Source organism: Gopherus evgoodei, chromosome 3 (assembly GCF_007399415.2).
Source record: "Gopherus evgoodei ecotype Sinaloan lineage chromosome 3, rGopEvg1_v1.p, whole genome shotgun sequence".
Lineage (NCBI taxonomy): Eukaryota > Metazoa > Chordata > Testudines > Testudinidae > Gopherus > Gopherus evgoodei.
The window spans coordinates 8,088,545-8,111,158 of record NC_044324.1 but is presented as its reverse complement, the minus strand read 5'-3'; the positions used below and the strand labels follow the sequence as shown (position 1 = coordinate 8,111,158).

The window sequence follows — 22,614 nt, the reverse complement described above, 5'->3', positions numbered from 1 at the left end:
ATTGTATATCAATACCTGCTACTCTTAACAATGATATAAAGGATACTATAAATGGATGAGATAAAGGATAGATACTGAGCCTTTTTCTCCCCAGCTGGGCTCCAGGACTCTATCCTTGTGGGTAGGAAATCAGAAGCACCCCAGGCAGCATCTTCTTCCCCACAGGGCTCATGTTGTGCATCTCAAACTGAGGACCAAAGAGGGGACTTGCTGCAGAATGAAGTGTTGGCCTTAAATTGGAGTGACTTACATACATACTTACCTTCAGCTGTGTGTAAGAGTCCCATTGACTGCAATGCTTAGCGTTAAGCATGTGCTTAAGTGCTTTCCTGAGCCAAAGCCTCTAGGAGGGAGGCTTTAAATGGTGTGAGATTACAGGAGCAAGGCGGCCCAATCTTGCACTGTCCTGGGGCCAATCTCCATTGATTACATAGCACCACCAGGCAGGAAGGTCATCTGAGCAGTCCCATTCCAATGGGCTCTTTTCAGCTTCCTCAGGATTTCACCTCTGTGTGCTGCCTGAGGGCAAACTGGTGTGGAAAGTTTGAGCCTGGTGAGAACCTGTTTAATTGGGCTGTATTAGCAACAATTGGCTGTCTAGCACCATAATGCAGGGCAGGATCCAGTCTCTGAGGGAGACTTAGCACACATGGCCAGTGATGTGCTGGAGACAGTGTAGAACGGCCAGACTCACACGGTTCACTCAGATTGGGCTGCAGAGGAACACCAGGGGCTGTTGGTAGAATGAATGTCAGTGCATGTCAGCTGCAGTCATGACTCCCTCCCAGCCTGCTCTTTTTGGGCCAGATCTGGCACGGCACGGCACTGCACTGCCAGGGGGTGGGGGTGGGGGTGGGGGTTGGGGAGGGATGTATTTGAATAGGAACAAAATAGTTAGTAGTGTAAGCCACATGCTCCATGGGGAATTAATGAACCTAAATTAACTAGTCGTTGAGCAAAGCCTGGCTGGGGCTCAAAGACTTCTGCAGCACTGTGGGGACTGCAGTGGAATGGCCACTGCACACTGGCATTGTCCGAGTGTCAGTGTGGTTTGCTAAAGGCCATAGTGCATACTGTGTGACAGCATTCACTGGCCTGAATGTGGCGTCAGGCCTATGAAGGGATGTGCAACCCTGATAGGCCAGCGAGGGCCCCAGAAGCCAGACAGGTTACCTGGCGTCACCAGTGAGAAGGCCGACCTGGGTTAATTACAAGTGAAGCCCAGGTGCGGACAGGCTAGGGCAGTGCTATAAAACCAGAAGGGAATGGCAGGGGAAGAAATCTGCCATTGCTCTCTGGAATGAGGGAGCTTGTTAGGGACAAGCAAGAAGTCCGGGGAGTGAGTAAGCCCTAAAAATCCTGCCCTGGAGTAAGAGTCTAGCTAGCAAGAGGCTAGAAAGGGGTGAAATAGCCAGGGAGTAGTATATCTCCTGTGGTAAACCCACAAACAGGCAAGGGAAGAGAGAGAGGAGCTGGGTAGGAATGAGCTAAGGGACAGGGACTGAGCAATCCTGGATTGGTGGTTATAGGGCCTGTAGGCTACAATCCGGAGTGGCAGGCAGGCCCGGGTTCCACTGCTAGCCACTAGTCCTGGTGGACTTTGCACCCTGGGAGGGGCCTGGCTAGAGGGACATGCGGATTGAGCAGAGAGCAGAAGCGGGCACCCAGTGCCACAAGAACTACTTTCCCAGATGTAGCCATGAGCGGACACACTAGCGGTGAGTGGGAATCCTGTTACGAGGCCTCAGACACATTTCTGCATTTCAGCATGGAGCAGGCAAGGATGGATCCTGGGACTGGACTTTGAATGAGGGTAAGTGCAGGGGCCCTGCATTCCAGCAATGGGCAGGCATGGGGCTGGGACACTGAGATTTAGGGCAGGAGCTGGAGCCCAATGCAGTGAAATCCTAGGCCCCTCCCTTCCCATACTAGCCACGCATTGAGCCTTCTGCCTTCCAGCACAGGGCATCATAGGGAGGACTCCAGCCTGGGTTTGCTCTGGTGATGTGTACGCTCAGAGTGGGCACTGCTGCCTCCTAGCAGATGGTGACAAAACAAACCCTGTGTCATTGTCCAGAGCTAAATGGCTGGAAAACAAGGCCTCTACAATTACAGGACCTCATTAACAGCAAAGGAATTAATATGCCCAGTGCTGCAGCCTTGAGCAATGTGCTGCTGGCATTCACGGCTTCTGCATGACACGTGAAGCCAGCCTGCTCCCCCAGCACTTGGTGCCCAATGGCTGAACGACCACCTGGGGCCATGGCTGGGGTAGGGCATGCCCAAGTGGCAGTGGGGTACTGATGCAGTGAGAATCAGAGGCGGCTCTTATGTTTTTGCTGCCCCAAGCACGGCAGTCAGGCAGCCTTCAGCAGCGTTTCTGCGGGCGGTCTGCTGGTCATACGGAGTCAGTGGCATTTCTGCAGGTGATCTGCTGGTCCCGCGCCTTCGGCGTACCCGCCACCAAATTGCCACCAAAGCCGTGGGACCAGCAAAACTCCCGCAGGAATGCTGCCAAAAGCTGCCTGACTGCCACTCTCACAGCGACCGGCAGGCCGCCCCCCCGCAGCTTGCTGCCCCAGGCATGTGCTTGCTGCACTGGTGCCTGGAGTACCTCTGGTTAGAATGCATCCTTTGCACCGCAGCCTGTTCTCAGGCCTCAGCATAGCCAGGGCTCAGGAGGGCTGGGAGTGGGAGTCTGGCCAGCTGCAAAGGCCAGTTCTGGAGCTAAATATCCCCAGACTTGAAGGAATCTGGGGTTTGGTCCTAGCCCGTCTGTGACATGTCATGGTGCACAGGTCACAAATGGCTGACTTGGGCAGCTGGTGAGCCCTCCATCTCAGCCTGCCTGCCTATCGCTACCCAATGCCCTGGAATGGGTTTACTGGGTTGCAGCCTAGTTCTGACATCACAAAAACCACCAAGATGGGCCCTCCTTAGCCCTCTTGTTGGTAGCTCCATGAGAGGCCAAGGGCTGAATGGGCCACAGGAATTTCCCTCTCCTCTGACTCTTAGGCGAGTCCCTCCAGGGTAGAGCTGTGGCATGTTGGTGGTGTCACGTGTGTGGGAAGCTCAGGCTCCTGCTGACAGACATGAGGTTCTGTGAAATGGCCTTGAGGCCAACACCGCTCTGATGTGCTGACATAAAGGCTCCAGGCCTGATAAAAGGGCACTTTTCACCACAAGGCCCCAGATACTCAGTCTCTATGCAGGGATGGGCTTCCCACTGCCAAGACCTGGCCTCCTCTGGGTTAGAACATAGCTGCGACACAGCAGCTTAGGACAGGAAGTGAAGAGGAAGTCAATAGTCAGTGGATGGATACTGCAGTGGGCTGTTAGGGAGACAGCAGGGAATTTGTCCAGGTGCTGATAACTTGTCTTTCATGTATGGCATCATAGGGCCTTTCAAAACCACAAGGATTAGAACCTCGGTTTTATGGCACCTCCCATGGTGTGGCTCTGCAGTCCCACACCAGGGCGCTGAGTTGAGTATAGAAACAGGCCCACCAAGCCCAGGACACCTCATCCACAGAGGAATTCCTGCCCCTACAGAACAGCATTGCATTAGCCTCCTACCTAATTAAATGGCACTTGGCAAACTTGCCACCGGATATTCCAGGCTCAGAGCCAATCAGATTAGAGGGTCCCAAGTGTCCCTTTGAGAGGCTCTCTGGCACTAATGCAGTTTGGCTTCCTGGGGCCCATCTCATTCAGTTAAGACTCCACTGTGGACACGTCCAGCTGCTTGTCTCAGGAGAGAAACAGGCTATAGCTCCATTACTGCGGCAGCCTGAGAGGCAGAGTGGATTAGAAGGCATTAGCTGATTTATCCCTGTTGGGGACTGTGGGACCCGCAGGCAGCCAACTTTGGCTGGAGCGCAGGGGGCACAAGCCATGCTACCCCTGCTGGCACTCTGGTGCCTTCACCCTGTGGATTGTGTGGCCTCCGTGAACCTGCAGGGTGAGGATTAATCATGCTGTGTGTATAAATACAGGCAGAGATAGCATCACCTCTGCCCCCTTCTCCCGCAGTAATTCATGGTTACCACTCGCTCACTGCTGGTGCTGCCAGCAGACACAGGAGCTGTGATATGATACAGCCCTGAAATGAGCGCCATACAGGTAGGAGAGAGCTGGGCTGTGCAGCCAGGTGCCATGACAGGGGTTGGGGCCCATGTGGCAATGACGGTCCTTTGGGACAATCACCCTGCCCTCTGTGAGATGCACATCCCAACCACACTGAGGGGCCAGGACCTGAGCCGGGCAGACTGACCCACGGTGGATTTCTCTGGTGTAATTACAAGGCTGGGGCTGGGGCTGGGGCTGGGGCTGAGCCAGTCAGGAAGGGCAGTATAGTCCATGCACTGCTGTGTATTTGTGGCCACAGGTGTTTGGTGTAGCCTGTGTTCCTTTGTGGGTCTCCCTACCACCACCGCCATGGCAGCCACCATGGGGGTTGACCTCCTCGCGGAGCCCCTGCTACACAATCCCCAGCTTCGTGTGCAGGTGGCGGAGTCCCCCACGGTGTGCCAGAGGCTGGTCTCGGTGGGAGTCACCAGGGTCGGAGACCTCCTGGACTACGACCGGGGAGACTGGCTGGATCCCCTGACGCTCGCTCAGCGCATGGGGCTCTCCAGACCTCGTACTCCCCAGCGCGTACTTCAGGAGGTGAAGGCCGCTTTACTGCCCGCTGCTCGGGCTTACCTCGACCGGGTCCTGCGAGAGGGCACGCCCCGCCCACCCTCCACCCCAGGCCCCGTGGACATTTTTATCGGGCCCCTGCCCCGTGGACCCAATCGGCCCCCTCACCCTTTCACTGCCAGCCGGCTGCATGATCTGCAGCCGGTTTTGTTCCAGACCGCGCCACGGAAACATCTGTACTCGCTCGTGCTCCATACCCTTCACTGCCTCACCCTCGCGTCCCGCCCCGATACCAAATGGCGGGACCTCCTGCCGCCTCTCGAGGGTGAGGAGCCCCGGTGGGCCAGCTTGTACTCTGCCCTGGTCCCGAGGCCCGCCGGGGATATCAGTTGGAGGCTCCTTCACGGAGCCGTGAGCACGGGCGTGTACTTGGCGCGGTTCACATCTGTCCCTAGCACCTGCCCTTTCTGTGGGGAGAAGGAGACCTTGGCGCACGTTTATTTGGAGTGCGCCAGGTTGCAGCCTCTGTTCCGGCTCCTCCTGAATATTTTCCTGCGTTTTTGGTTGCACTTTTCCCCTCACCTTTTTATCTACACGCTCCCCATCCATGGCCCCACGAAGTCGTGGGATCTCCTTCTCAACCTCCTCTTGGCCCTGGCCAAACTGACCATCTACAACACCAGGGAGAGGAGGTTGGCCGACGGGATTTCCTGCGACTGTAGGGCCTATTTCCGTTCCTCCGTCTGCTCACGCATCCGGGCAGAGTTCCTCTGGGCGGCGTCCACTGGCTCCCTTGACGCCTTCGAGGAGCAGTGGGCGTTGTCCGGGGTTCTCTGCTCAGTGTCCCCATCGGGTTCCCTTCGTTTAGCCCTATGACCTCACTCCCGATCCTGTTTTTTTCATTAGTTGTCCCCCGTAATTATTTGGTGTCCCAGACCTGTGGGTCCTCCCCTTAGGCTGGGGGAGGCCCTTTAGAAGTGGGCGGGCTTCGCCCGCCCACCCCCGCTGGATGCCAATAGGACACTGCCCCAGTCCCTCCCCAGGGACTCTAGGCTGCCTGCAGTGCCGGCCTCCATGCGGCAGGGGGAGGCAGCCTGCGTCCCCAGCATCTCCCTGCTCCCTCACCGGGCACTCTATGGTGCCTCTGGCGCCGCTCTGCCCCACGTGCTCTATGATCGGTGTCCGGTTCCGGTTCCGGTTCTTCTCCCCCTCCCCCGCTTTGTGCTGGGAGAAGATGGCGGCGCGGGCGGGTTTCCAGTCGGTGACTCCGAGCGGCGGCGGGGGGGCCGGAGCGCTGGGGCCGGGCACCCCGGGGCCCCCCGTCCGCATGGGCCCGGCTCCCGGCCAAGGCCTCTACCGCTCCCCCCTGCCGGGCGCCGCCTACCCGGTAAGGCCGGGGAGGGGGCGGGGCGGGGGTTCCGGGCTGGGCGCCGCCTTGTGAACGCTACAAGGGGGGAAGCGTTTCTGAGGTGGGGAGTCAGGTAGGGGAAGGTGGCCGGGACCTGTCTTTGTCTGGGGTGGGATGTACCTGAGCGCGGCAAGGGGAGCCCCGGGCTACAGGCTCTGGGGTGAACGCGGCTCGGGGATGATATGACAGCAAGCTGGGGCTCAGGGCGAGGGAGACGTGGGGAGGAAATGGGGCCTAGGTGCTTGGGGAGGGCTGTGTGTGTTTTTGAGGGTAAGGATGACATGTTTGGGTGAAACTGGGGGTACCACGGGGTGGGAGTGAAAGAGGTCACCCTGCAGTGAAATCAGGGGTGCCCTGAGTAAGGGTTACTCTCCGTTAAAAAGGTGACCCTAAAGAGAATATTGAATTGGAAGGGAGAGGAGAGGCAGCCTAGAGGAAATGAGTGAAGTAGGGATTAAGGTTAGGAGGGGGGAGAGTGGGAGTATCTTGTGGGGATGGCAGTTGGAGGGATGATTCAATGCATGGAGGAAAATTGTAGGCGGCAGCTAGGGCACAAGGCCTGCAGTGGGGAGAGGTATTTGAGATTAAGAACTCTCTCTCATAGCCAGTTTTGCAGGTTATGGTTTCTGTGTTAGTCCCATTCATTCTTGGTTGGAAGCATCCACTTCTGGAGCTGTTAGCCCTGTAGTGATCCATCTGAGTCTATCTCAAGGAAGCCCATGAGTCACGTGGCCCTTTGCTAGCAGGGGTCACATTTAGCTTAGCAGATGTGGCTTGGTAGCCCACTTGTGCTTAGGACTTAACTGCCCTTTATTGGGCAGTCTCCATCTTTTCAGAGTTTGGGTCGGATGGAGACCAGATCCCTGTGTTTCTCTCCTCAGCGCCCTGGTATGTTGCCAGGCAGCCGCATGACTCCTCAGGGACCGTCCATGGGTCCCCCAGGATATGGTGGGAGTCCCTCAGTCCGACCTGGAATGGCCCAATCTGGTATGGATCAGTCTCGAAAGAGGCCAGCTCCTCAGCAAATCCAGCAGGTCCAGCAGCAAGCGGTCCAGAATCGTAATCACAAGTAAGAGGCCAGATTTCTCACCTCGTTCTGAGCTTGATTATCTTTTCTATGACCACTTAGTGCCTCTTCATGAAGGACACCAAAGTCCTTCACAAGTTGTAGAACTATAATACCACTAAAATTCAGCCACCTCTGAGGTGGAAGGCTGGAGCGAACCAGTGCACAGCACATTGCTAAATAGAGACACAGATTTTCTCCAAAACACCAGCGCACCCACCCCACCACCCCTTACAAAAGTGCCAGGAAGATTCTAGTGTTCACATCAAGCAGACATGATCTGAGATGGTTAAGGAAGAAAAATGTTCATAGAGAAAACACTATCTAAATTGAAATAGGCCATTTATGACCCTCCAGAAAATAGGGACCAGATCATAAATTCTCATTCATTGTATCCAAATAAACTCCTTTGGATGCTAGTTGGCTACGTTGCAAAAATGGATTAGCCAATATTCAGTAATTCGGACACTTGCTGCTGATGTCGGAGATCAGCACAATGCTATGTTGTTTGGGTCGCTACATCTAGGACTTCTGTCCCTTTCCTGCTGCCAGCACGCTCTTATACTTTCTTCTTCAATTGTTTTGCGTGGGTGGCTCAAACTGACTTAAACTTTTTGTGCAGCTACTTCACTGGGTGATGGGAGCTTCAGATAATAATACTCAGCTCCTATGCAAGAGTCTTTTTTTTTTATTTCTTAACACAATGTCATTGTCACTTGATACTACTCAACAGTATCTCCTGGCTTAAAAAAACATATGTTAGAAAACCCAACTTAATATTCAATCAAGCCTGGGAGTCACTTTATATCAAAATAATATTTAACCAAACACCTCTCCAAACTCAAGGCAACCCCAGCTATCCTTATCTCTTGGGAGACATGAAATGTTCAAATAATCATGTGGTCTCGGTCTTGCAGGTGCTTTTGAGCTCTGCAGTATTGGAGTTTCAATCTTACTGTGGCCATGGGGAGGAAGGGTGGGTAAGGAAAGTGTCTGTACAGAGACTGACAGTCACAATAAACAGCCTTTGAAGGAGAGGAGGACTGGACTGAGACAGATGTCAAGAAGCAAGTGCCCCTCATAGCAGAGTCCCAAATCTGAGAATAAACCCACATCCTTGCTCCTTTTTCTTGTGTTCTGACTGTTTGAAGGACAAACTGGTTGCCATCTTAATATGTGTATCCTTCTTTAAACAGTGCTAAGAAAAAGAAAATGGCTGACAAAATTCTACCTCAGAGGGTGAGTGAGGTTTTTTACTTTTCCTGCCTCCGCTGCTGTAGTTCTGAGTTCTAAGCGGTTTCAGGGGGAGAGAAGCAGCGTTCTTGATTGGCTTGTGCTTTGCCATAGATTCGTGAACTGGTACCAGAGTCTCAGGCCTACATGGATCTGTTGGCATTTGAAAGGAAACTGGACCAGACGATCATGAGGAAACGTCTGGATATCCAGGAGGCCTTGAAACGGCCCATTAAGGTAAGGGAGGCTAGTGCTCAGGTTTCTTGCTGGGGTGCCTAGAGACCTGTGACTTATATGGCATTTGGGTGGGTCTGTAAAGGCTCTTGAGAGTGTGATGTATTGAGGGTCAATGTCCTATCCTGGACTTTAGCCTCAGAGTGCAGTCAGGAGTGCTTGCTGACCCTCTCTTTGCCTGGCTTGCTCTCTTGTCTGGCACTCTGTTTCTCAGCTGCAGGAGGTGAAAGTGAGTCCAGATCCTGTGGTTTTTTCATTTTGGCTGTGGCCTGAGCATGTTTATTGGCTTCTGCATTTTGCTATTAACATTTAGCTGATACTTTTCCTCTTAGCAAAAGCGAAAGCTGCGCATTTTTATCTCCAACACCTTCAATCCAGCCAAGTCGGACGCAGAAGATGGGGAAGGGACTGTTGCCTCGTGGGAGCTCCGGGTGGAAGGGCGGCTGCTTGAGGACGTGAGTGTGAGGCACCCAGCCCCTCTGGGAAGGGCGAGGGAGCAGCAATAATTCTCCAGATAAGGGGAGCTAGCTAAATGGGTGTGGGAGTTAAACCCTGTTGGGTTGTGACCAAAGAAGATGCTTTCAAAGGTCTAGAGTTGGAGGTGAAGACCAACTACTTAATGTCTAGTATCAGAGGGGTAGCCGTGTTAGTCTGGATCTGTGAAAGCAGCAAAGAGTCCTGTGGCACCTTATAGACTAACAGACATTTTGGAGCATGAGCTTTTGTGGATGCATCCGACAAAGTGGGTATTCATCCACGAAAGCTCATGCTCCAAAATGTGTGTTAGTCTATAAGGTGCCACAGGACTCTGCTGCTTTTACTTAATGTCTGAGAATGGAACTAGGGGCCCTCTATCCTAGATAATCACAATGGTCCTTTCTGGCCTTGGACTCTGTGAATGTATCCTCTCTCGCTCGTCCCTGCCCAAGGAGTCTGATGAGACCAAGGAGAGGATAAGAGGGCCAAATCGGTTGGCCACCCTTTGAGATAGGACACTACAATAATAATACTTAGCTCTTTATAGGTAAGAGGATTGATGGTGGGAGCAGATTTGTGGCACTTGCCTTCCCTACCTCTGAAAGCAGACACAAAGGTTGCACATAACAAGTTTGAGACCTCGTTCCCCTCCCAAAAAAGTCTCTAGTTTGCCGTGAGGAATTGGCGTCGACACTGGATTTGCAAACACAAGGGAAGGATCAGGGTTTATTATGGGTAGTTTGGTTCCTTCTTAGCTCTTGAGCCAGTAACTGTAGTGCAATTTTGGAATTAGGCTTCCTGGACTTTAATCTTCCTTCATTAATGTGACTGCCCTGGATCTGTAGGAGGCCTTGAATCCGCCTCACAGGAAGCCAGTCAAACATGGCATTGTGCTATGGTTATTGGCAAGGGATTACCATGGAACATCCGTATTGGATGTAAAATCTGTCCCAGCACTTCAGAATTTAATCCCATTACTTTTCATTTCTGAACTGTTCCGTGCTGTTGGGCTTCTTCCGCTTTGTGCTGGACAGCTGATCTGGTGTATGTCCTTGAGGGACCTATTTACTGTAGCGTGTGGGGAGACTAGCTTCTGGTAACCCTGGATTCCTTAGAAAGACACAGTCCCTGCCCCTAGTGGAAAGGCAAATGGATGAATGACAGAGGATGGAGGTGGGGAAGGGATAGAACAAACAGCAAAGAGAACAAGGCAACGAGCAAGCATGCCATTGTCTCCATATTGGGGTTTTGGAGGGAGGCGTAGATTTAGTGTCAGTAAATGGGAGTTGGAGGGTTCAGTTCGCATCAGTGCTGTTGTGTGTGCTGGGTGTGCTCCACTGCTGGCCTTGACTGCCTCCTTTCTGTGCTGCTGCAGGCTGCTCTGTCCAAATATGATGCCACCAAACAGAAAAGGAAATTCTCATCCTTCTTCAAGTCTCTGGTGATCGAGCTGGACAAGGACCTGTATGGCCCAGACAATCACCTAGTGGAGGTGAGCTATACTTTGTTATAGATTTGTTATAACATCTCCAAATGGAGTTCAGAATCTTGGCAACCATGTCATTTTGGGAGCTAGGAACTCTTGAGTGCTGAGCCCAGCTCTGCTACTGACTTGCTAGAAGCCCTGGGGCAAATCGCTTCACCTCTCTGTCTGTGAAATGATGATAATGCTTACCTCCCTCAGAGGGGTTGAAGCTTGTTGGGTAAGAAGGTAACGGTTTGTACCCTTTGCGCCATTCTGATGAATAAGAACAGTATCAGAGTCCCTTAGCTTTGCACAATTAGTGTATGTGAAACTCTAGGCAAAAGAAGCTCCTGTGAAGTGCAGAGACACAGACCACAAATACCTGTCTCCTTTGTTACCCGTACTTGGAGCAAGTCTGATAATAATAAAATAAAAATAATATATTGAGATATACCTATCTCATAGAACTAGAAGGGACCTTGAAGGTCATTGAGTCCAGTCCCCTGCTTTCACAAGCAGGACCAAGTATTGATTTTGCCCCAGATCTCTAAATGGCCCCCTCAAGGATTGAACTCACAACCCTGGGTTTAGCAGGCCAGTGCTCAAACTGCTGGGCTATACTTCCCCCACATTGGGAATGTAGCAGAGGTGGATGCATAACCTGGCCATGCTGTTGGGAATCATTCATGATAAAGCCCAACATTCTATGTTCTACCTGTTTGCAGCACAGCTGGAATTTCAAGCACGTGAATACACTTACATACTTATTTGAAAGGAGAGTTTAAGACAGCTTCTCTGTTAAGGCAGGTGTAAGGCAGAGGCATTAGCTATCAGCTGTTTCTAGGTGTATTGAACAATTGTTGCATCCAAGCCCATTGTGTTAGGGACTGCAACGTGATCCATGCCAAATAAATTAAGCCCCTTTGCAGCCATTTGACTCTTGACCTTTAAAACTTATGAGCTGTGTGCTCCTCTGATGAACCCTCCTCACACTATTCACTGCAAGAGTTCCAGCCTCCGTTTAGAGGTGTTGTCAGAACCACCACAACTGTCTGTAGAGTCCGGGGCACATTGCAGAGATCACATGCTGTCAAATGGGCAGGATCTTTCTGGGGAGGAGTTTGTGTCATCAGTAAAGGGCAATTACAGGTAAATGTTGTGCCTGGCAAGGAGCAGGAGCAGAGGGAATGACCTAGCAGTCTGTGTCCCTAAACCACCTCCCCTGCTGTGTTCGTTTTTTTTTTCCAGTGGCACAGAACTGCTACTACCCAGGAGACAGATGGCTTCCAGGTGAAGAGGCCTGGGGACGTGAATGTGCGCTGTACTGTCCTCCTGATGCTGGACTATCAGGTAGGCAAGCTGGTACGATGCAGGTGGGGAGTGAGCAGTGCCTTAGCATCTGAGTTGTGACTTGGATGAACTCTATCTGTAGTTGCTGCATCATCTTTACCCCCACCTTTGTCATGCTCTTGTCTCCTCAGCCACCACAGTTCAAACTGGACCCCCGCCTGGCTCGTCTCTTGGGGATTCATACCCAGACCCGCCCAGTGATCATCCAGGCACTGTGGCAGTACATCAAGACCCATAAGCTACAAGATCCCCATGAGCGGGAGTATGTCATCTGTGACAAATATCTCCAGCAGGTAAAGGTATATCCAACTTAGGGTGGGGCAGCGTGTCTGGGGCAGGAGACAGCTTTGGCTTCTGTTGCCGGGAACCAGAGATTCTCCAGGCTGCCCCTTTCCACCCCACTCCCTCTTTCTCTTGCAGATATTTGAGTCTCAACGGATGAAGTTCTCTGAGATTCCTCAAAGGCTGCATGCTTTGCTCATGCCCCCAGAACCAATCATCATTAACCATGTGATCAGGTGAGATTGGCCCCTGAGGCACTCTTTGTTGGGAAGGGCAGATAAGTGAGCTAGAGAGACTTGTATGGGGAGATGCTCCTTGTTTCAGCAGCTACTGAAACTGACTGTACTTTCTCACCTCTGCATCTTTCCATGTCTTTATTCACTTTGCCCTGCATGAATTCAACAACCTCTTTTTCCCATTCACCAAGCCACCCCTCTGTAAATCCCTGCTTTCTTTCCTGCCAACACTGACCACTGACCACCATACTGTGCACCCGCGCTCTTATGTTTGAGCTCTGACCCTTTGCACTGCGCTTGTCTAGACTAAGCTCCTGGTCCCCTGTGCTGCTGCATGATGTGCGACTAGGGAGATGAAGTGTTCTCCTGCTCCTCGGGGTTGCTGACCCCTTTCTCTGTTACAGAAAACCAAATGTAATGCATACATTAATATTGTCTTCCCTACCCCCACCCTTCAACCTGTGGAGCTTGGAGGTGCTAGTAAGGATGCACTCATACACTGACTCAGGCTTCTCACTTTTTCTGGGTGTTCTCTTGCTGATGTCCACAGTGTTGACCCAAACGACCAGAAAAAAACCGCCTGCTATGACATCGATGTGGAAGTGGATGATACTCTTAAAACTCAGATGAATTCTTTCTTGCTGTCCACAGCCAGCCAGCAGGAAATCGCTGCCCTGGATAACAAGGTAGGAGCTGGATCCTGCGCTTCCAGCTAGAGTTTGTGTGCTGGGATGAGGTTGGCTGGCATAGTGTTGCAGGAGAGAGCTGTTGTCAGATGCTACTGGTGTGCTGCTCTGCTCTGTTCAATGTTGGTATCGCTCGGCTGCGTGCGTGTGTTCCCTCTGTGTGCTGTCCCAGCTCTTCGAAGATAGCTGACACAGCAGCCCCGAAGAGAACCCTCAATTACCACAGAGTCTAGTAAGGTACGAAGGCACGTCGGCCAGGTTTATTGCCGTATGGACACTATGGCAGTTCCCTATAGATTTCTTAGTCTAATTCAGGGCATACTATGAGAAAGTGCCTCTTGGCTCAGTCAGTGGCGGGACTTTCCACTGCCCCCTCAGCCAGACAAAGACACCACCCCAGGGATGCATTCTTATACACAGGTACAAACAAGCTACACATCACTCCTGACGTATGAGGTGCAACCCCTGTATGTAGTAAGGTGCCGCCTCTCACCTTGTACATGTTAGTTCAAACAAAACAACTCTATCCATCATATTAGCCTTTTGCCCCTGTCATTGGGATGGGTTAGCCTGTTCCTTGTTATCTGTATGGAGTGTACAAGTATGCGAATGTTCTGATATCTAGTGTCCAGTACCTTTAGGTACATCTCTTTCTGCAGCATCAGCCCTTTCCTTGCCAGCTTCTGTGAGCAGGGCCTGCCTCTGGCTCACAGCTTAACTTTGCTTTATGCTAGCAAAGTCTTGACCATTACTTTAGTTCAGGACTTAGGCCTCATACTGGGCCTTTGATACCCAGGTTTATATCTCAAGGCCTCTTCTTACTACAAGAGCTTTTTTGCAGCTTTCAATATGGATTCATCTAGTGGCTTTATATTTGGGATCTGGAACAGTGAGGGCAAAATTTCTGCCAGGGTGGCACCATTTCTGCAATACCAAATCAGATAGTGACAATCTTTTTACTTACCAAGAAAATAGATTTGAAAGTGATTAGAGGGAAACTGGCTTAGTGGTTAGATCAGGGGACTGGGAGTCAGGACTGCTGGATCCTCTTCCTAGGTCGTCTACCTGAGATCTTAGAGGCACAGAATGAAGTGACTCGCCTATCTCGTTACAATGGAGCAATCTGAAGCTATATCTTGGGGGGGTGTTTTTGCCAGTAGTTCCTGGTAATTAAGCCCAATATGATCTTTGGATGAAAGGTGCTAAATGTCCTGAGTCTGCATGTCAGTGCATTGGCTGAACCTACCACCCTGTCTCTACAGGAAGAGGGATGTAGGGTGGGGTATATGTTACACATCTGGGTCAACCAGGAAATATGAGAATTTTTATCTGAACATGCTGGACTTTTGATTTGTCTTGCCTCTCTGTTGGGTTGGCCTCGTAACCTGGTTCAGCAATACGCCATTACTACATTTTTCTCTCTCAGATCCATGAGACAATAGAAACCATTAATCAGCTGAAGACACAACGTGAGTTCATGCTGAGTTTTGCCCGTGACCCCCAAGGCTTCATCAATGACTGGCTCCAGTCGCAGTGCCGAGACCTAAAGGTAAAAAGATTTTTTCCTTTTTGTGTGGAAGGCAAACAGAGGCTCTGTCCATCCAATCAGACTCTTGTTCAGTTAGCAGCTGAGATACATGCAGGGGCACAATTTGCAGGTCTGTAGCTACACCGAAAATTGGAATTGAGTGCCAGGATTTCAATCTGACAGCACTGGCTGGGCCAGGATTTGCTGGAGTCTGCGCGGGGACAGTGCTTGTGGATAGCCCAGGGCATGGGGAAGTTTGTGAGAGTAATTTGAGCAGCTGCATGACTCTGGGTTGTAAGTGCTCTCTTTGGTGCCTCCAGACCATGACTGATGTTGTTGGGAATCCAGAAGAGGAGCGTAGAGCTGAATTCTACTTCCAGCCCTGGGCTCAGGAAGCCGTGTGCAGATACTTCTACTCCAAGGTGAGCATTCCCATTTGAGAGAATCCATCCACACCTGGCAGCTGCTTGTAGGGAGATGCTGTTAGCTAAAGCTGGGCATAGTGCAGCCAGGCATACGGAGTTTCAACCACCTAGTTGTGCTGATGCATCTCAGTCCTGATCTCAAGCACCCTTCTATTCCAATCCTAGATACCTACACACAACTTGACCAGTGCACCTTGGACCTGGATTTGCCACAGCCCATCTGTTCCAGGTCCTGTTGCTTCAGATACAGTTCTGCAACTTTGTGGCATGGCCTTGTACTGCCTACTCCTGAGGGCATTCTGCGCCTAAAAATTCTGAGCACAATACTTAAAATTCTCCAAGTTTTATTTATCAATAAATAAATGCAGAGGCACAGTGGCACAGAATTCCCCCCAGGAGTAACTGCCAGTAAACACTCATCAGGGCTGGAAAGACCCTGTCAAAACTATTTGCTGGTTTAGATCCAATTAGGATCAAAACCAGGTCATGCAGAGGTGATACTAGTGTTAGCCCTCACCACCACCTAGCCAACCTCTTCCCATTTAAATCCATGGTTATTACACAGACATCCCTTTTAAATCGCAGCCAGAACCATGGTCCTTGGGCTTGGTGGGGTGGAGTTGCTTTCTAGGAGTTCCTTGTGCAATGTAGCTGTGAAGAGAGGCCGTCCCCCCCCTCACGGGATGCATGCTGGCTTGGCCTTTGCTTTCAGATCTCTGCACAGGAACAGCCCACAGGCTAGTGCAGAGCTGAAGTGGGCCCTGGCAGAGAGCTGGAGCCATGCCCCAAAATCCCCTGCATGAAATTGAAACTGCCCCATCACAGGCTTCTTGTTAAGCAAACTGTATTTAAAAAAAAAAAAAAAAAAAGATTCTTTGCCCTTTATTAGCCTTTTGTGTCAGAGGCTGAAGTGCTTTGCACATGCGCTAATTCCCTCATAGCCCTGGAGGAGAGAGCTATTGGCTGCACTTCAAAATGGGGACGTCGGAGCACAGACTTGCCCCAGCTCATACAGTGAATGATTGGTAGAGCTGGCATTAGAACCCTGGAGTCCTGATGTCCATTCCCTTCATCTAACCACTAGACAGTGCAGCCTCCCTACTGTGCAATTTGCATCCTTCAGTAGCCTGTGGAACACATTGTAACCCGGGGGCTGTACTGAGGACAGGATTTAGGAGGCTGGGACAGGGAGCCAACAGGAAAGACATAGCCAAGCTGAGGAAGGAGTCCTGTTCTTTTCTAGGGGCTGTGAATGGGTTTGGGCTCATCGTTCCTCCACTCCCTCCAGGCTTGGAGCATTTGTTATTCAGACTCTCTTACCATTCACTATAAGTGTATTAAAGCAGGAGATCTGGCTTCTCGTCCCACAGGTGCAGCAGAGACGGCAGGAGCTGGAGCAGGCACTGGGAATCCGCAACACATAAGCTGCCCTACTCCTTCCCTGATCAGAAGGCATCACAGCTACTTGTGGAGACTGAGTGCTGCAGAGTTCACTGTTTAGGCCCACACAACCCCCACTCCGGCGTAGAGACCTGCAGCCATCACTCACCTCTGGCAGTGTCTGTATCAATGTGACTCCAGAGCCCCATGGGGCTTTAGGGGTGTAGCAAGCAGACAGGCTCAAAGGATCACACACTTCTACCTGGTTTCCTCCCTCACTGAGAACCTTTCAGTCTCAGAGATCTTGCGAGCCGATCTTGTCTCTGCTTTGGCTGTAATGCCCCCAATATCCAGTGTTTCTGCAGGTTCAGAACTTTGAGTTCAGAAACTTACCACAGCCCCTTCTCCAAAACTGGGCTCTAGTTCTTGCACCCCAGAGAATGTGGGGCTGGAAAGCCTCTCAGCATGGGCCCTTCTGGATCTGTCATGCAGACAGAGGCCCATGGCCATTCACTTCCCAAGGTTCCATGAGACACAAGGAGCAGAGCTCCTGCATGTTGGCACACACTCCCCCCCCATGGGGGTGCTCTTGCATCATCCCTCCTTGTAGGACTCTCCTCTCCTAAGAGAGGATTTCTGTGCTATGTAGAGAATTGCTTTTCTCATTGTGTCTGTCTCCTTAGTTAAAGCTCCCTTCGTGTTCCCTAGGAGGCTGTTTCAGCCCTGGAGCATGAGGGAAACACTGGTTCAGCACAGACATGATGGAGCTGTGAAGAGGTGACACTACTGCATGCCAAGGGAGCTGCAAGCGTAACTCTAACATGCAGGATTGAGCAGCAATGCAGTCTTGCCAAAGGCTGCTTGTTCTTCCTGCTGCAGAGAGCAGGGAATGCACCAACTGCAGCTCGTCCTTGCAGTAGGATTATGCAGAGCATAAAGCCTTAAGGTCATTTCTTGGCCCAGGCTGATGATGATCCTGCGTCTCTGCCTTTGGTGAAGTGAATGCTCCCTTGCGTATATCCGAGGATGTGAGGATGCAGCCTGGGCCTTTACCAAACAGCCCCAAACAAATGAGCAAATTAGTAGAAGTCAGGGCTCCTCTGCTTTGTTGTCTTCCATGTTTGGGCACAGAGCAGGCTCGGGGGCTGTCACAGGGCAGGTGATCGAGTATGTGCAGATGGGTTTTCTCCAGCGGAGAGTAGCAGCCTAGACATGGAATGAATTGCTAATGAATTAATTTAGTGGCACTCTTGTGCTCTTTGCCCTCAGGACCATGCGTGTGCGGCAGAGCCTGTTCGGAGGTGGGGGCTCTCTTCACCTGGAGCTAAATATTTCTGCTCAGATTCCTTTTTGGGACTGTAAAGTGAGCGGACTCAGAACCCAGTTGGTTGTGCTCGCCTGACTTTAGCTGTAAAATCATGTTACTGACAAACAGCCTCAACTACCCTGGAGTGTGGTTGAGGGGCTGCTATGAAATTGAGAGCCCCTGTAAGTGTGTGTGTGTGTGTGTATGAGAGAGAGAGAGAGAGAGCGCGCGCACAAGAGAGAGACTACTTGTCTGTGAGTAATCGACTTTCCAACCTTCCCTCCCTTCTGTCTTTGGACCCTTAAAGAATTGCCCGTTTATAGCACCAGGGGCTGAAGTCCCGGTGCAGGTTAATGCAGACTACCGGCTCCTCGGAGCAAGTAATAGTGAAGGATACTTGGATATTGCCTAGGCAAGTGTAGCTGTTGCAGAAATACTGTTTTTATTAACTGATTATGGTTTTTCATGGACCAAAATTTTTTTTGTACTGTATCCTTGTAGATGTCACACAATTTTAATAAAAGCCTCCTGTGAAGGAAGCCATTTGCCCTCCTTCTGTGCTGGCGAATGGCAGTTTGCAGTTTTGTAACAGCCAGCTCCTGTCACATAACTACTGTGGAAGGGATGAAATGACTTCCTGCTTGCACCTGCAAAACCCCCTGTGTAGTAGGACCTCTGCTCATTGAGAGAGGGCAAGCAGGAACACTAGACTCCACTCCCGTTTAAAAGGAAGACAGCTTGTTTATATGGTCCAAATTTGACTCACCTTAAAATTGTGTGGAATTTGGAGGGTGCTACTTTATTTATAGGGCCCTACCAAATTTATGGCCATGAAAAACATGTCATGGACTGTGAACTCTGGTCTCCCCCCTGAAATCTAGTCTTTTGTGTGCTTTTACCCTATGATAATCACCACTCCCATAACCACTTTGGTCATTGGGGCACCATCACTGATGAACAATCAACTAATTGTCTCCACCTCTGATAATTGTGGGTCAGTGCTTGAGTCTCCGTGAAATCCATTCCTGTCCACTCGTTTATGTTGTCAATCCATCTCTTCTGTCTACCTCTTCTTCTCTTCCCCTGAACTGTCCCTTGGAGGATGATCTTGGATAGGTCAGATCTTGTTACGTGGCTGTACCACTTCAGCTTGTGCTTCTTCACGGTCACCAGGAGGTCTTCATATGACCCAGCGCATTGGGCGATGATGTTGTGGATCTCTTCATTAGTGATGTGGTTGAAGTAGGAGATGCCCAGGATTTTACGGAAGTATCTCATCTCTGCTACCTGTATTTTCTATTCAAGTTCTGCCGTAAGGGTCCATGTCTCGGACGCATACAGAAAAATGGAGATGACCAGTGTGTGCAGCAGTTTCCATTTGGATTCCAGGGAGATATTCTTCCAAATTGGCTTTAGCTTTGCCACTGCTGCTGCTGTTTGCGCCATTCTTGCCTGAATTTCTGCCTTGGATCCTTCATCAGTGACGATTGCCTCCAAATACTTGAACTGTTTCTCTGTCTCCAGCTCTTGTCCACTGACAGGGATATGTGAGCTGATACCATCATGTTTGTTTGTAATCAGCTTGGTTTTCTCTGCACTGATTTCCATGCCGTATTTTGCAGAGGTGTCATCCAATCATTTCACAAGGTTGGCACGTTCATCTTTGCTGCCTGCCAGGCCATCAATGTCATCAGCGAACCGAAGCTTTGAGATTGTTCGCCTTGTAATGGTGACTGTGCATATGTGATCTTCTAGGGAATCAGTCATTACGCACTCCAAGTAGATGTTGAACAGTGTGGGCGAAAGAAGGCAGCCTGGCTGGACTCCCAACAGTGGTGCAAAACCGCTCTCCTATTGCGCCATTGATGAGAACTGCACTGCTGGCCTTGGCACACAGTTGTTTAATGGTAAGAATAAGCTTACAACCAACATTGTACTTCGTGGCTGCCCAGAGAGCTTTGTGCCATACTCTGTCAAACGCCTTCATGAAGTCAACAAAGATGTGGTAGATGTCCTGCTGGTATTGTAAGTGCTTCTCATATAGAACACGAAGGTTGAAAATCTGTTCTGTGGTACTTCCAGCACAAAAGCCAGTCTATTCTTCAGCAATGATATTTTGTGCTTGTGGCTTCAGTCTGTTCAATATGACTTTCAACATTGCTTTGCTGGAATGGCTAATTAAGCTTATGGTCCAGTAATTTTGACACAATTGCAGGTTGCCTTTCTTTGGCAGAGTGATGATTAGTGACTGTGTCCACATGGAGGGCCACTCACCAGTCTGCCAGATCTTGTTGCAGATCTTGGTGACTACATCTATTACTGTTTCTCCTCCAAATGTCATCAGTTTGGTTGGGATGTTGTCAATACTTGCAGCCTTTCCATTCTTGAGTGATTTCACAGCTGTATCCATTTCTTCACATAGTATTGGAAAGTCCTCCTCCTCCTCCTCTGTTGAATCTGGGCTGTCTAAGACACTAGGATGTCTAGTTGGCTGGAGGTTGTATAGATCAGAGCAGTAGTTTGTCCACTTATTGATGATGTCCCTTTCTTCTGTAAGACTGTTCCCTTCTTTGTCTTGAATTGCATCGGCTTTGGTCCATCTTTCCTTCGTCAGATCTTTTACAACCTGGAAGTCTCATTTGCTATTTTATTATTGATACACTCTTCAATTTTAGAGCATTGTTTTTCATCCATATCTCCTTGGCCACCTTCATTCCTTTCTTGATCTTTCTGCCAATCGCTCTGTATTTATCAGCTTCCTCAGTGCTGTTCTTGTCTCTCTCAAGTTCTCTTCTGATGTCACACATTTGTAGTATTTCATTTGTGACGCATGGTTTTGGTCTGGTCTGTCCCTGAACCATATGGCTTTCAACTAGCATTTCTCAAATTGGGGGTCGTGACCCAAAAGGGAGTTGTGGGGGGGGTCACAAGGTTATTGGGGGGGGTTGCTATACTGCTACCCTTCTGCGCTGCTGCTGGTGGCAGTGTTTCATTCAGAGCTGGGTGGCCAGAGAGTGGCAGCTGCTAACTGAGGGCCCATCTCTGCAGGCAGTAGCGCAGAAGTAAAGATGGCAATACCATACTTGTCATCCTTACTTCTGCACTGCTGCTGGCAGTGGCTCTGCCGTCAGAGCTGGGCTCCCGGCCAGCAATTGCCACTCTCCAGCTGCCAAGCTCCAAAGGCAGCACTGCCACCAGCAGCAGCGCAGAAGTAAGGGTAGCAGTACTGCAAACCTCCCCCCCCACACACACACCCTTTTGGGTCAGGACCCCAACAATTACAACACTGTGAAACTTCAGATTTAAATAGCTGAAATCACAAACTTTGTGATTTTTTAAATTCTATGTGAAATTGACAAAAATGGAACATGAATTTGGTAGGGCCCCAATTATTTATATTGAATTTTATAAAACTACCTAAAAAGCCATGGAATTGGCGTTACAGACAGACAAGGTCGATGAGATATTTATTGTACCATCCTCTGTTGGTGAGAGAGACAAGCTTTTCCGCTTACACAGAGCTCTTCAGGTCTAGGTCTCCAAAATTTGTTTGGGCTACCAATAGGCTCCAGCTGAGTGCCAGACCTGAAGAAGAGCTCTGTGTAAGCTCGAAACTCTCTCTTTCTTTCACCAACAGAAGATGGTCCAGTAAAAGATAGTTTCACCCTCCTTGTCTTGCTAATAGCCGGGACTAACACTGCATATGTGGATTAGGCATGACACATGAAAATGATCGCTCTCACTGCTGCTAGGAAACTGCAGTTAACTAAAATTGTCTGAGCAATACTCATTTGTATTACAGGTTATATAGGGCTTTAGAGAGAATCCCCACATCTTCCTGTAAGGGAGAGATCATACCTGGCTACAGGTTAGGGAAACTGCCTTGCCCAAAGGCAACCTTTCTATATCTCAAACATTTATGAATGGCAGCACTAGGCTTAGTGTAAATTTCTTGTGTCCAAATCCTGTCCTCAGCCCAATTCTCAGAGTCAGTATGTTGATCCCTTCCAGCAAAGTATAAATGTTTGATGAAGAAAATGTAAATGGACATGTGGCTTATTGGTCAGAGCGAGGAAGTCAACACTGCGAGGTCCTCTTCCTGGTTCTGCCACCTGGGACCTTGGGTGCAAGTTACTTCACTTTGATAAAGGAAAAATGATCCTCAGGCTTGAGAGAAACAACTGTTTTTATTATTTATTTTTTAAAAGGGGAGAAAGGTAACAGTATTCCTGTCTCTGAGCCCTAGCGGCTTTGTTCTCAGATGCCTCATTGGGCATGTTGACACTGAGGCCTGCAGGCTGCCTCAGCTATCAAAGCCCATGTGCTTCTAACTCACCCTCCCAGGCCTCTGCCCCAAGTAGCTCATCGGTAACCTTGCACTGCTTTTCAGCCTTATTTATTAGCTTACCTTGGGGCAACCGTCAGTCTCTGGGCTTTAAAATGAAATATTCTAACCTACAATGGCCTTTGTTGTCCCTTTGCATCCCCAGCGCATTTGCTGGCTCCAGGATCAGCCTTGTACTCTGAATGGCAAAACCCTGCTCCCTCCACAGTTTGTCCCTCAGTGTAAATGCTGTGCTGCTCTCTGACATGTTCGTGGCTTTGGCTCTGAGGCGCTGATAATTTGTGCCACTAAAGTGAATCAGCAGCAGCAGAGATTGAGCCAGGTTTTGCTGTGACTGGCTTGTGCTACCTAGGGCCCCCATCAGTAACGATCCTCCCTGCTCGTCTCCCATAGCCCTCGAAGCGCTTTGCGGAGGTGAGAAAGGGGCAGAGCTGGGGAAGATCAAGGTGTGTTGAGGGGGAAGGGAATGACCCTCCTGTCCCTTCTGCTGTGTTTCCACTGCCAGGCGGGAGGCGTGACTTGCGGCCCCTGTGGGCGTGGTGCGGGGGCGGG

At 50.3% G+C, this 22,614-nt stretch overlaps 1 protein-coding gene across 2 annotated transcripts; it reads left to right on the top strand.

Annotated features, from left to right (window-relative positions):
• Window positions 1–5,875: 5,875 nt before the first annotated feature.
• SMARCD1 (SWI/SNF related, matrix associated, actin dependent regulator of chromatin, subfamily d, member 1) lies at window positions 5,876–18,256 on the top strand. Of its 2 annotated transcripts, XM_030554917.1 has the most exons (13): window positions 5,876–6,028; window positions 6,931–7,118; window positions 8,312–8,354; window positions 8,463–8,585; window positions 8,915–9,037; window positions 10,435–10,551; window positions 11,773–11,874; window positions 12,006–12,167; window positions 12,295–12,392; window positions 12,943–13,078; window positions 14,505–14,627; window positions 14,927–15,028; window positions 16,402–18,256. In XM_030554917.1, exons 1-13 carry the CDS (start codon window positions 5,876–5,878, stop codon window positions 16,453–16,455), a joined length of 1,524 nt encoding a protein of 507 aa, XP_030410777.1. In that variant the 3' UTR covers window positions 16,456–18,256. The 2 variants fall into 2 exon arrangements, with proteins under 2 accessions (XP_030410777.1, XP_030410778.1); XM_030554918.1 differs by lacking the exon at window positions 8,915–9,037 and having other exon boundaries at window positions 5,928–6,028.
• The last annotated feature ends 4,358 nt before the right edge of the window (window positions 18,257–22,614 follow it).

Excerpts from the sequence above, each read along its gene's own strand:
- SMARCD1 (XM_030554917.1), top strand. The coding sequence starts at position 5,876 with ATGGCGGCGCGGGCGGGTTTCCAGTCGGTGACTCCGAGCGGCGGCGGG. Across the intron at positions 11,875-12,005 it reads TCCTGATGCTGGACTATCAG|CCACCACAGTTCAAACTGGA; the intron begins GTAGGCAAGCTG and ends TTGTCTCCTCAG. Across the intron at positions 14,628-14,926 it reads CGCAGTGCCGAGACCTAAAG|ACCATGACTGATGTTGTTGG; the intron begins GTAAAAAGATTT and ends TGGTGCCTCCAG.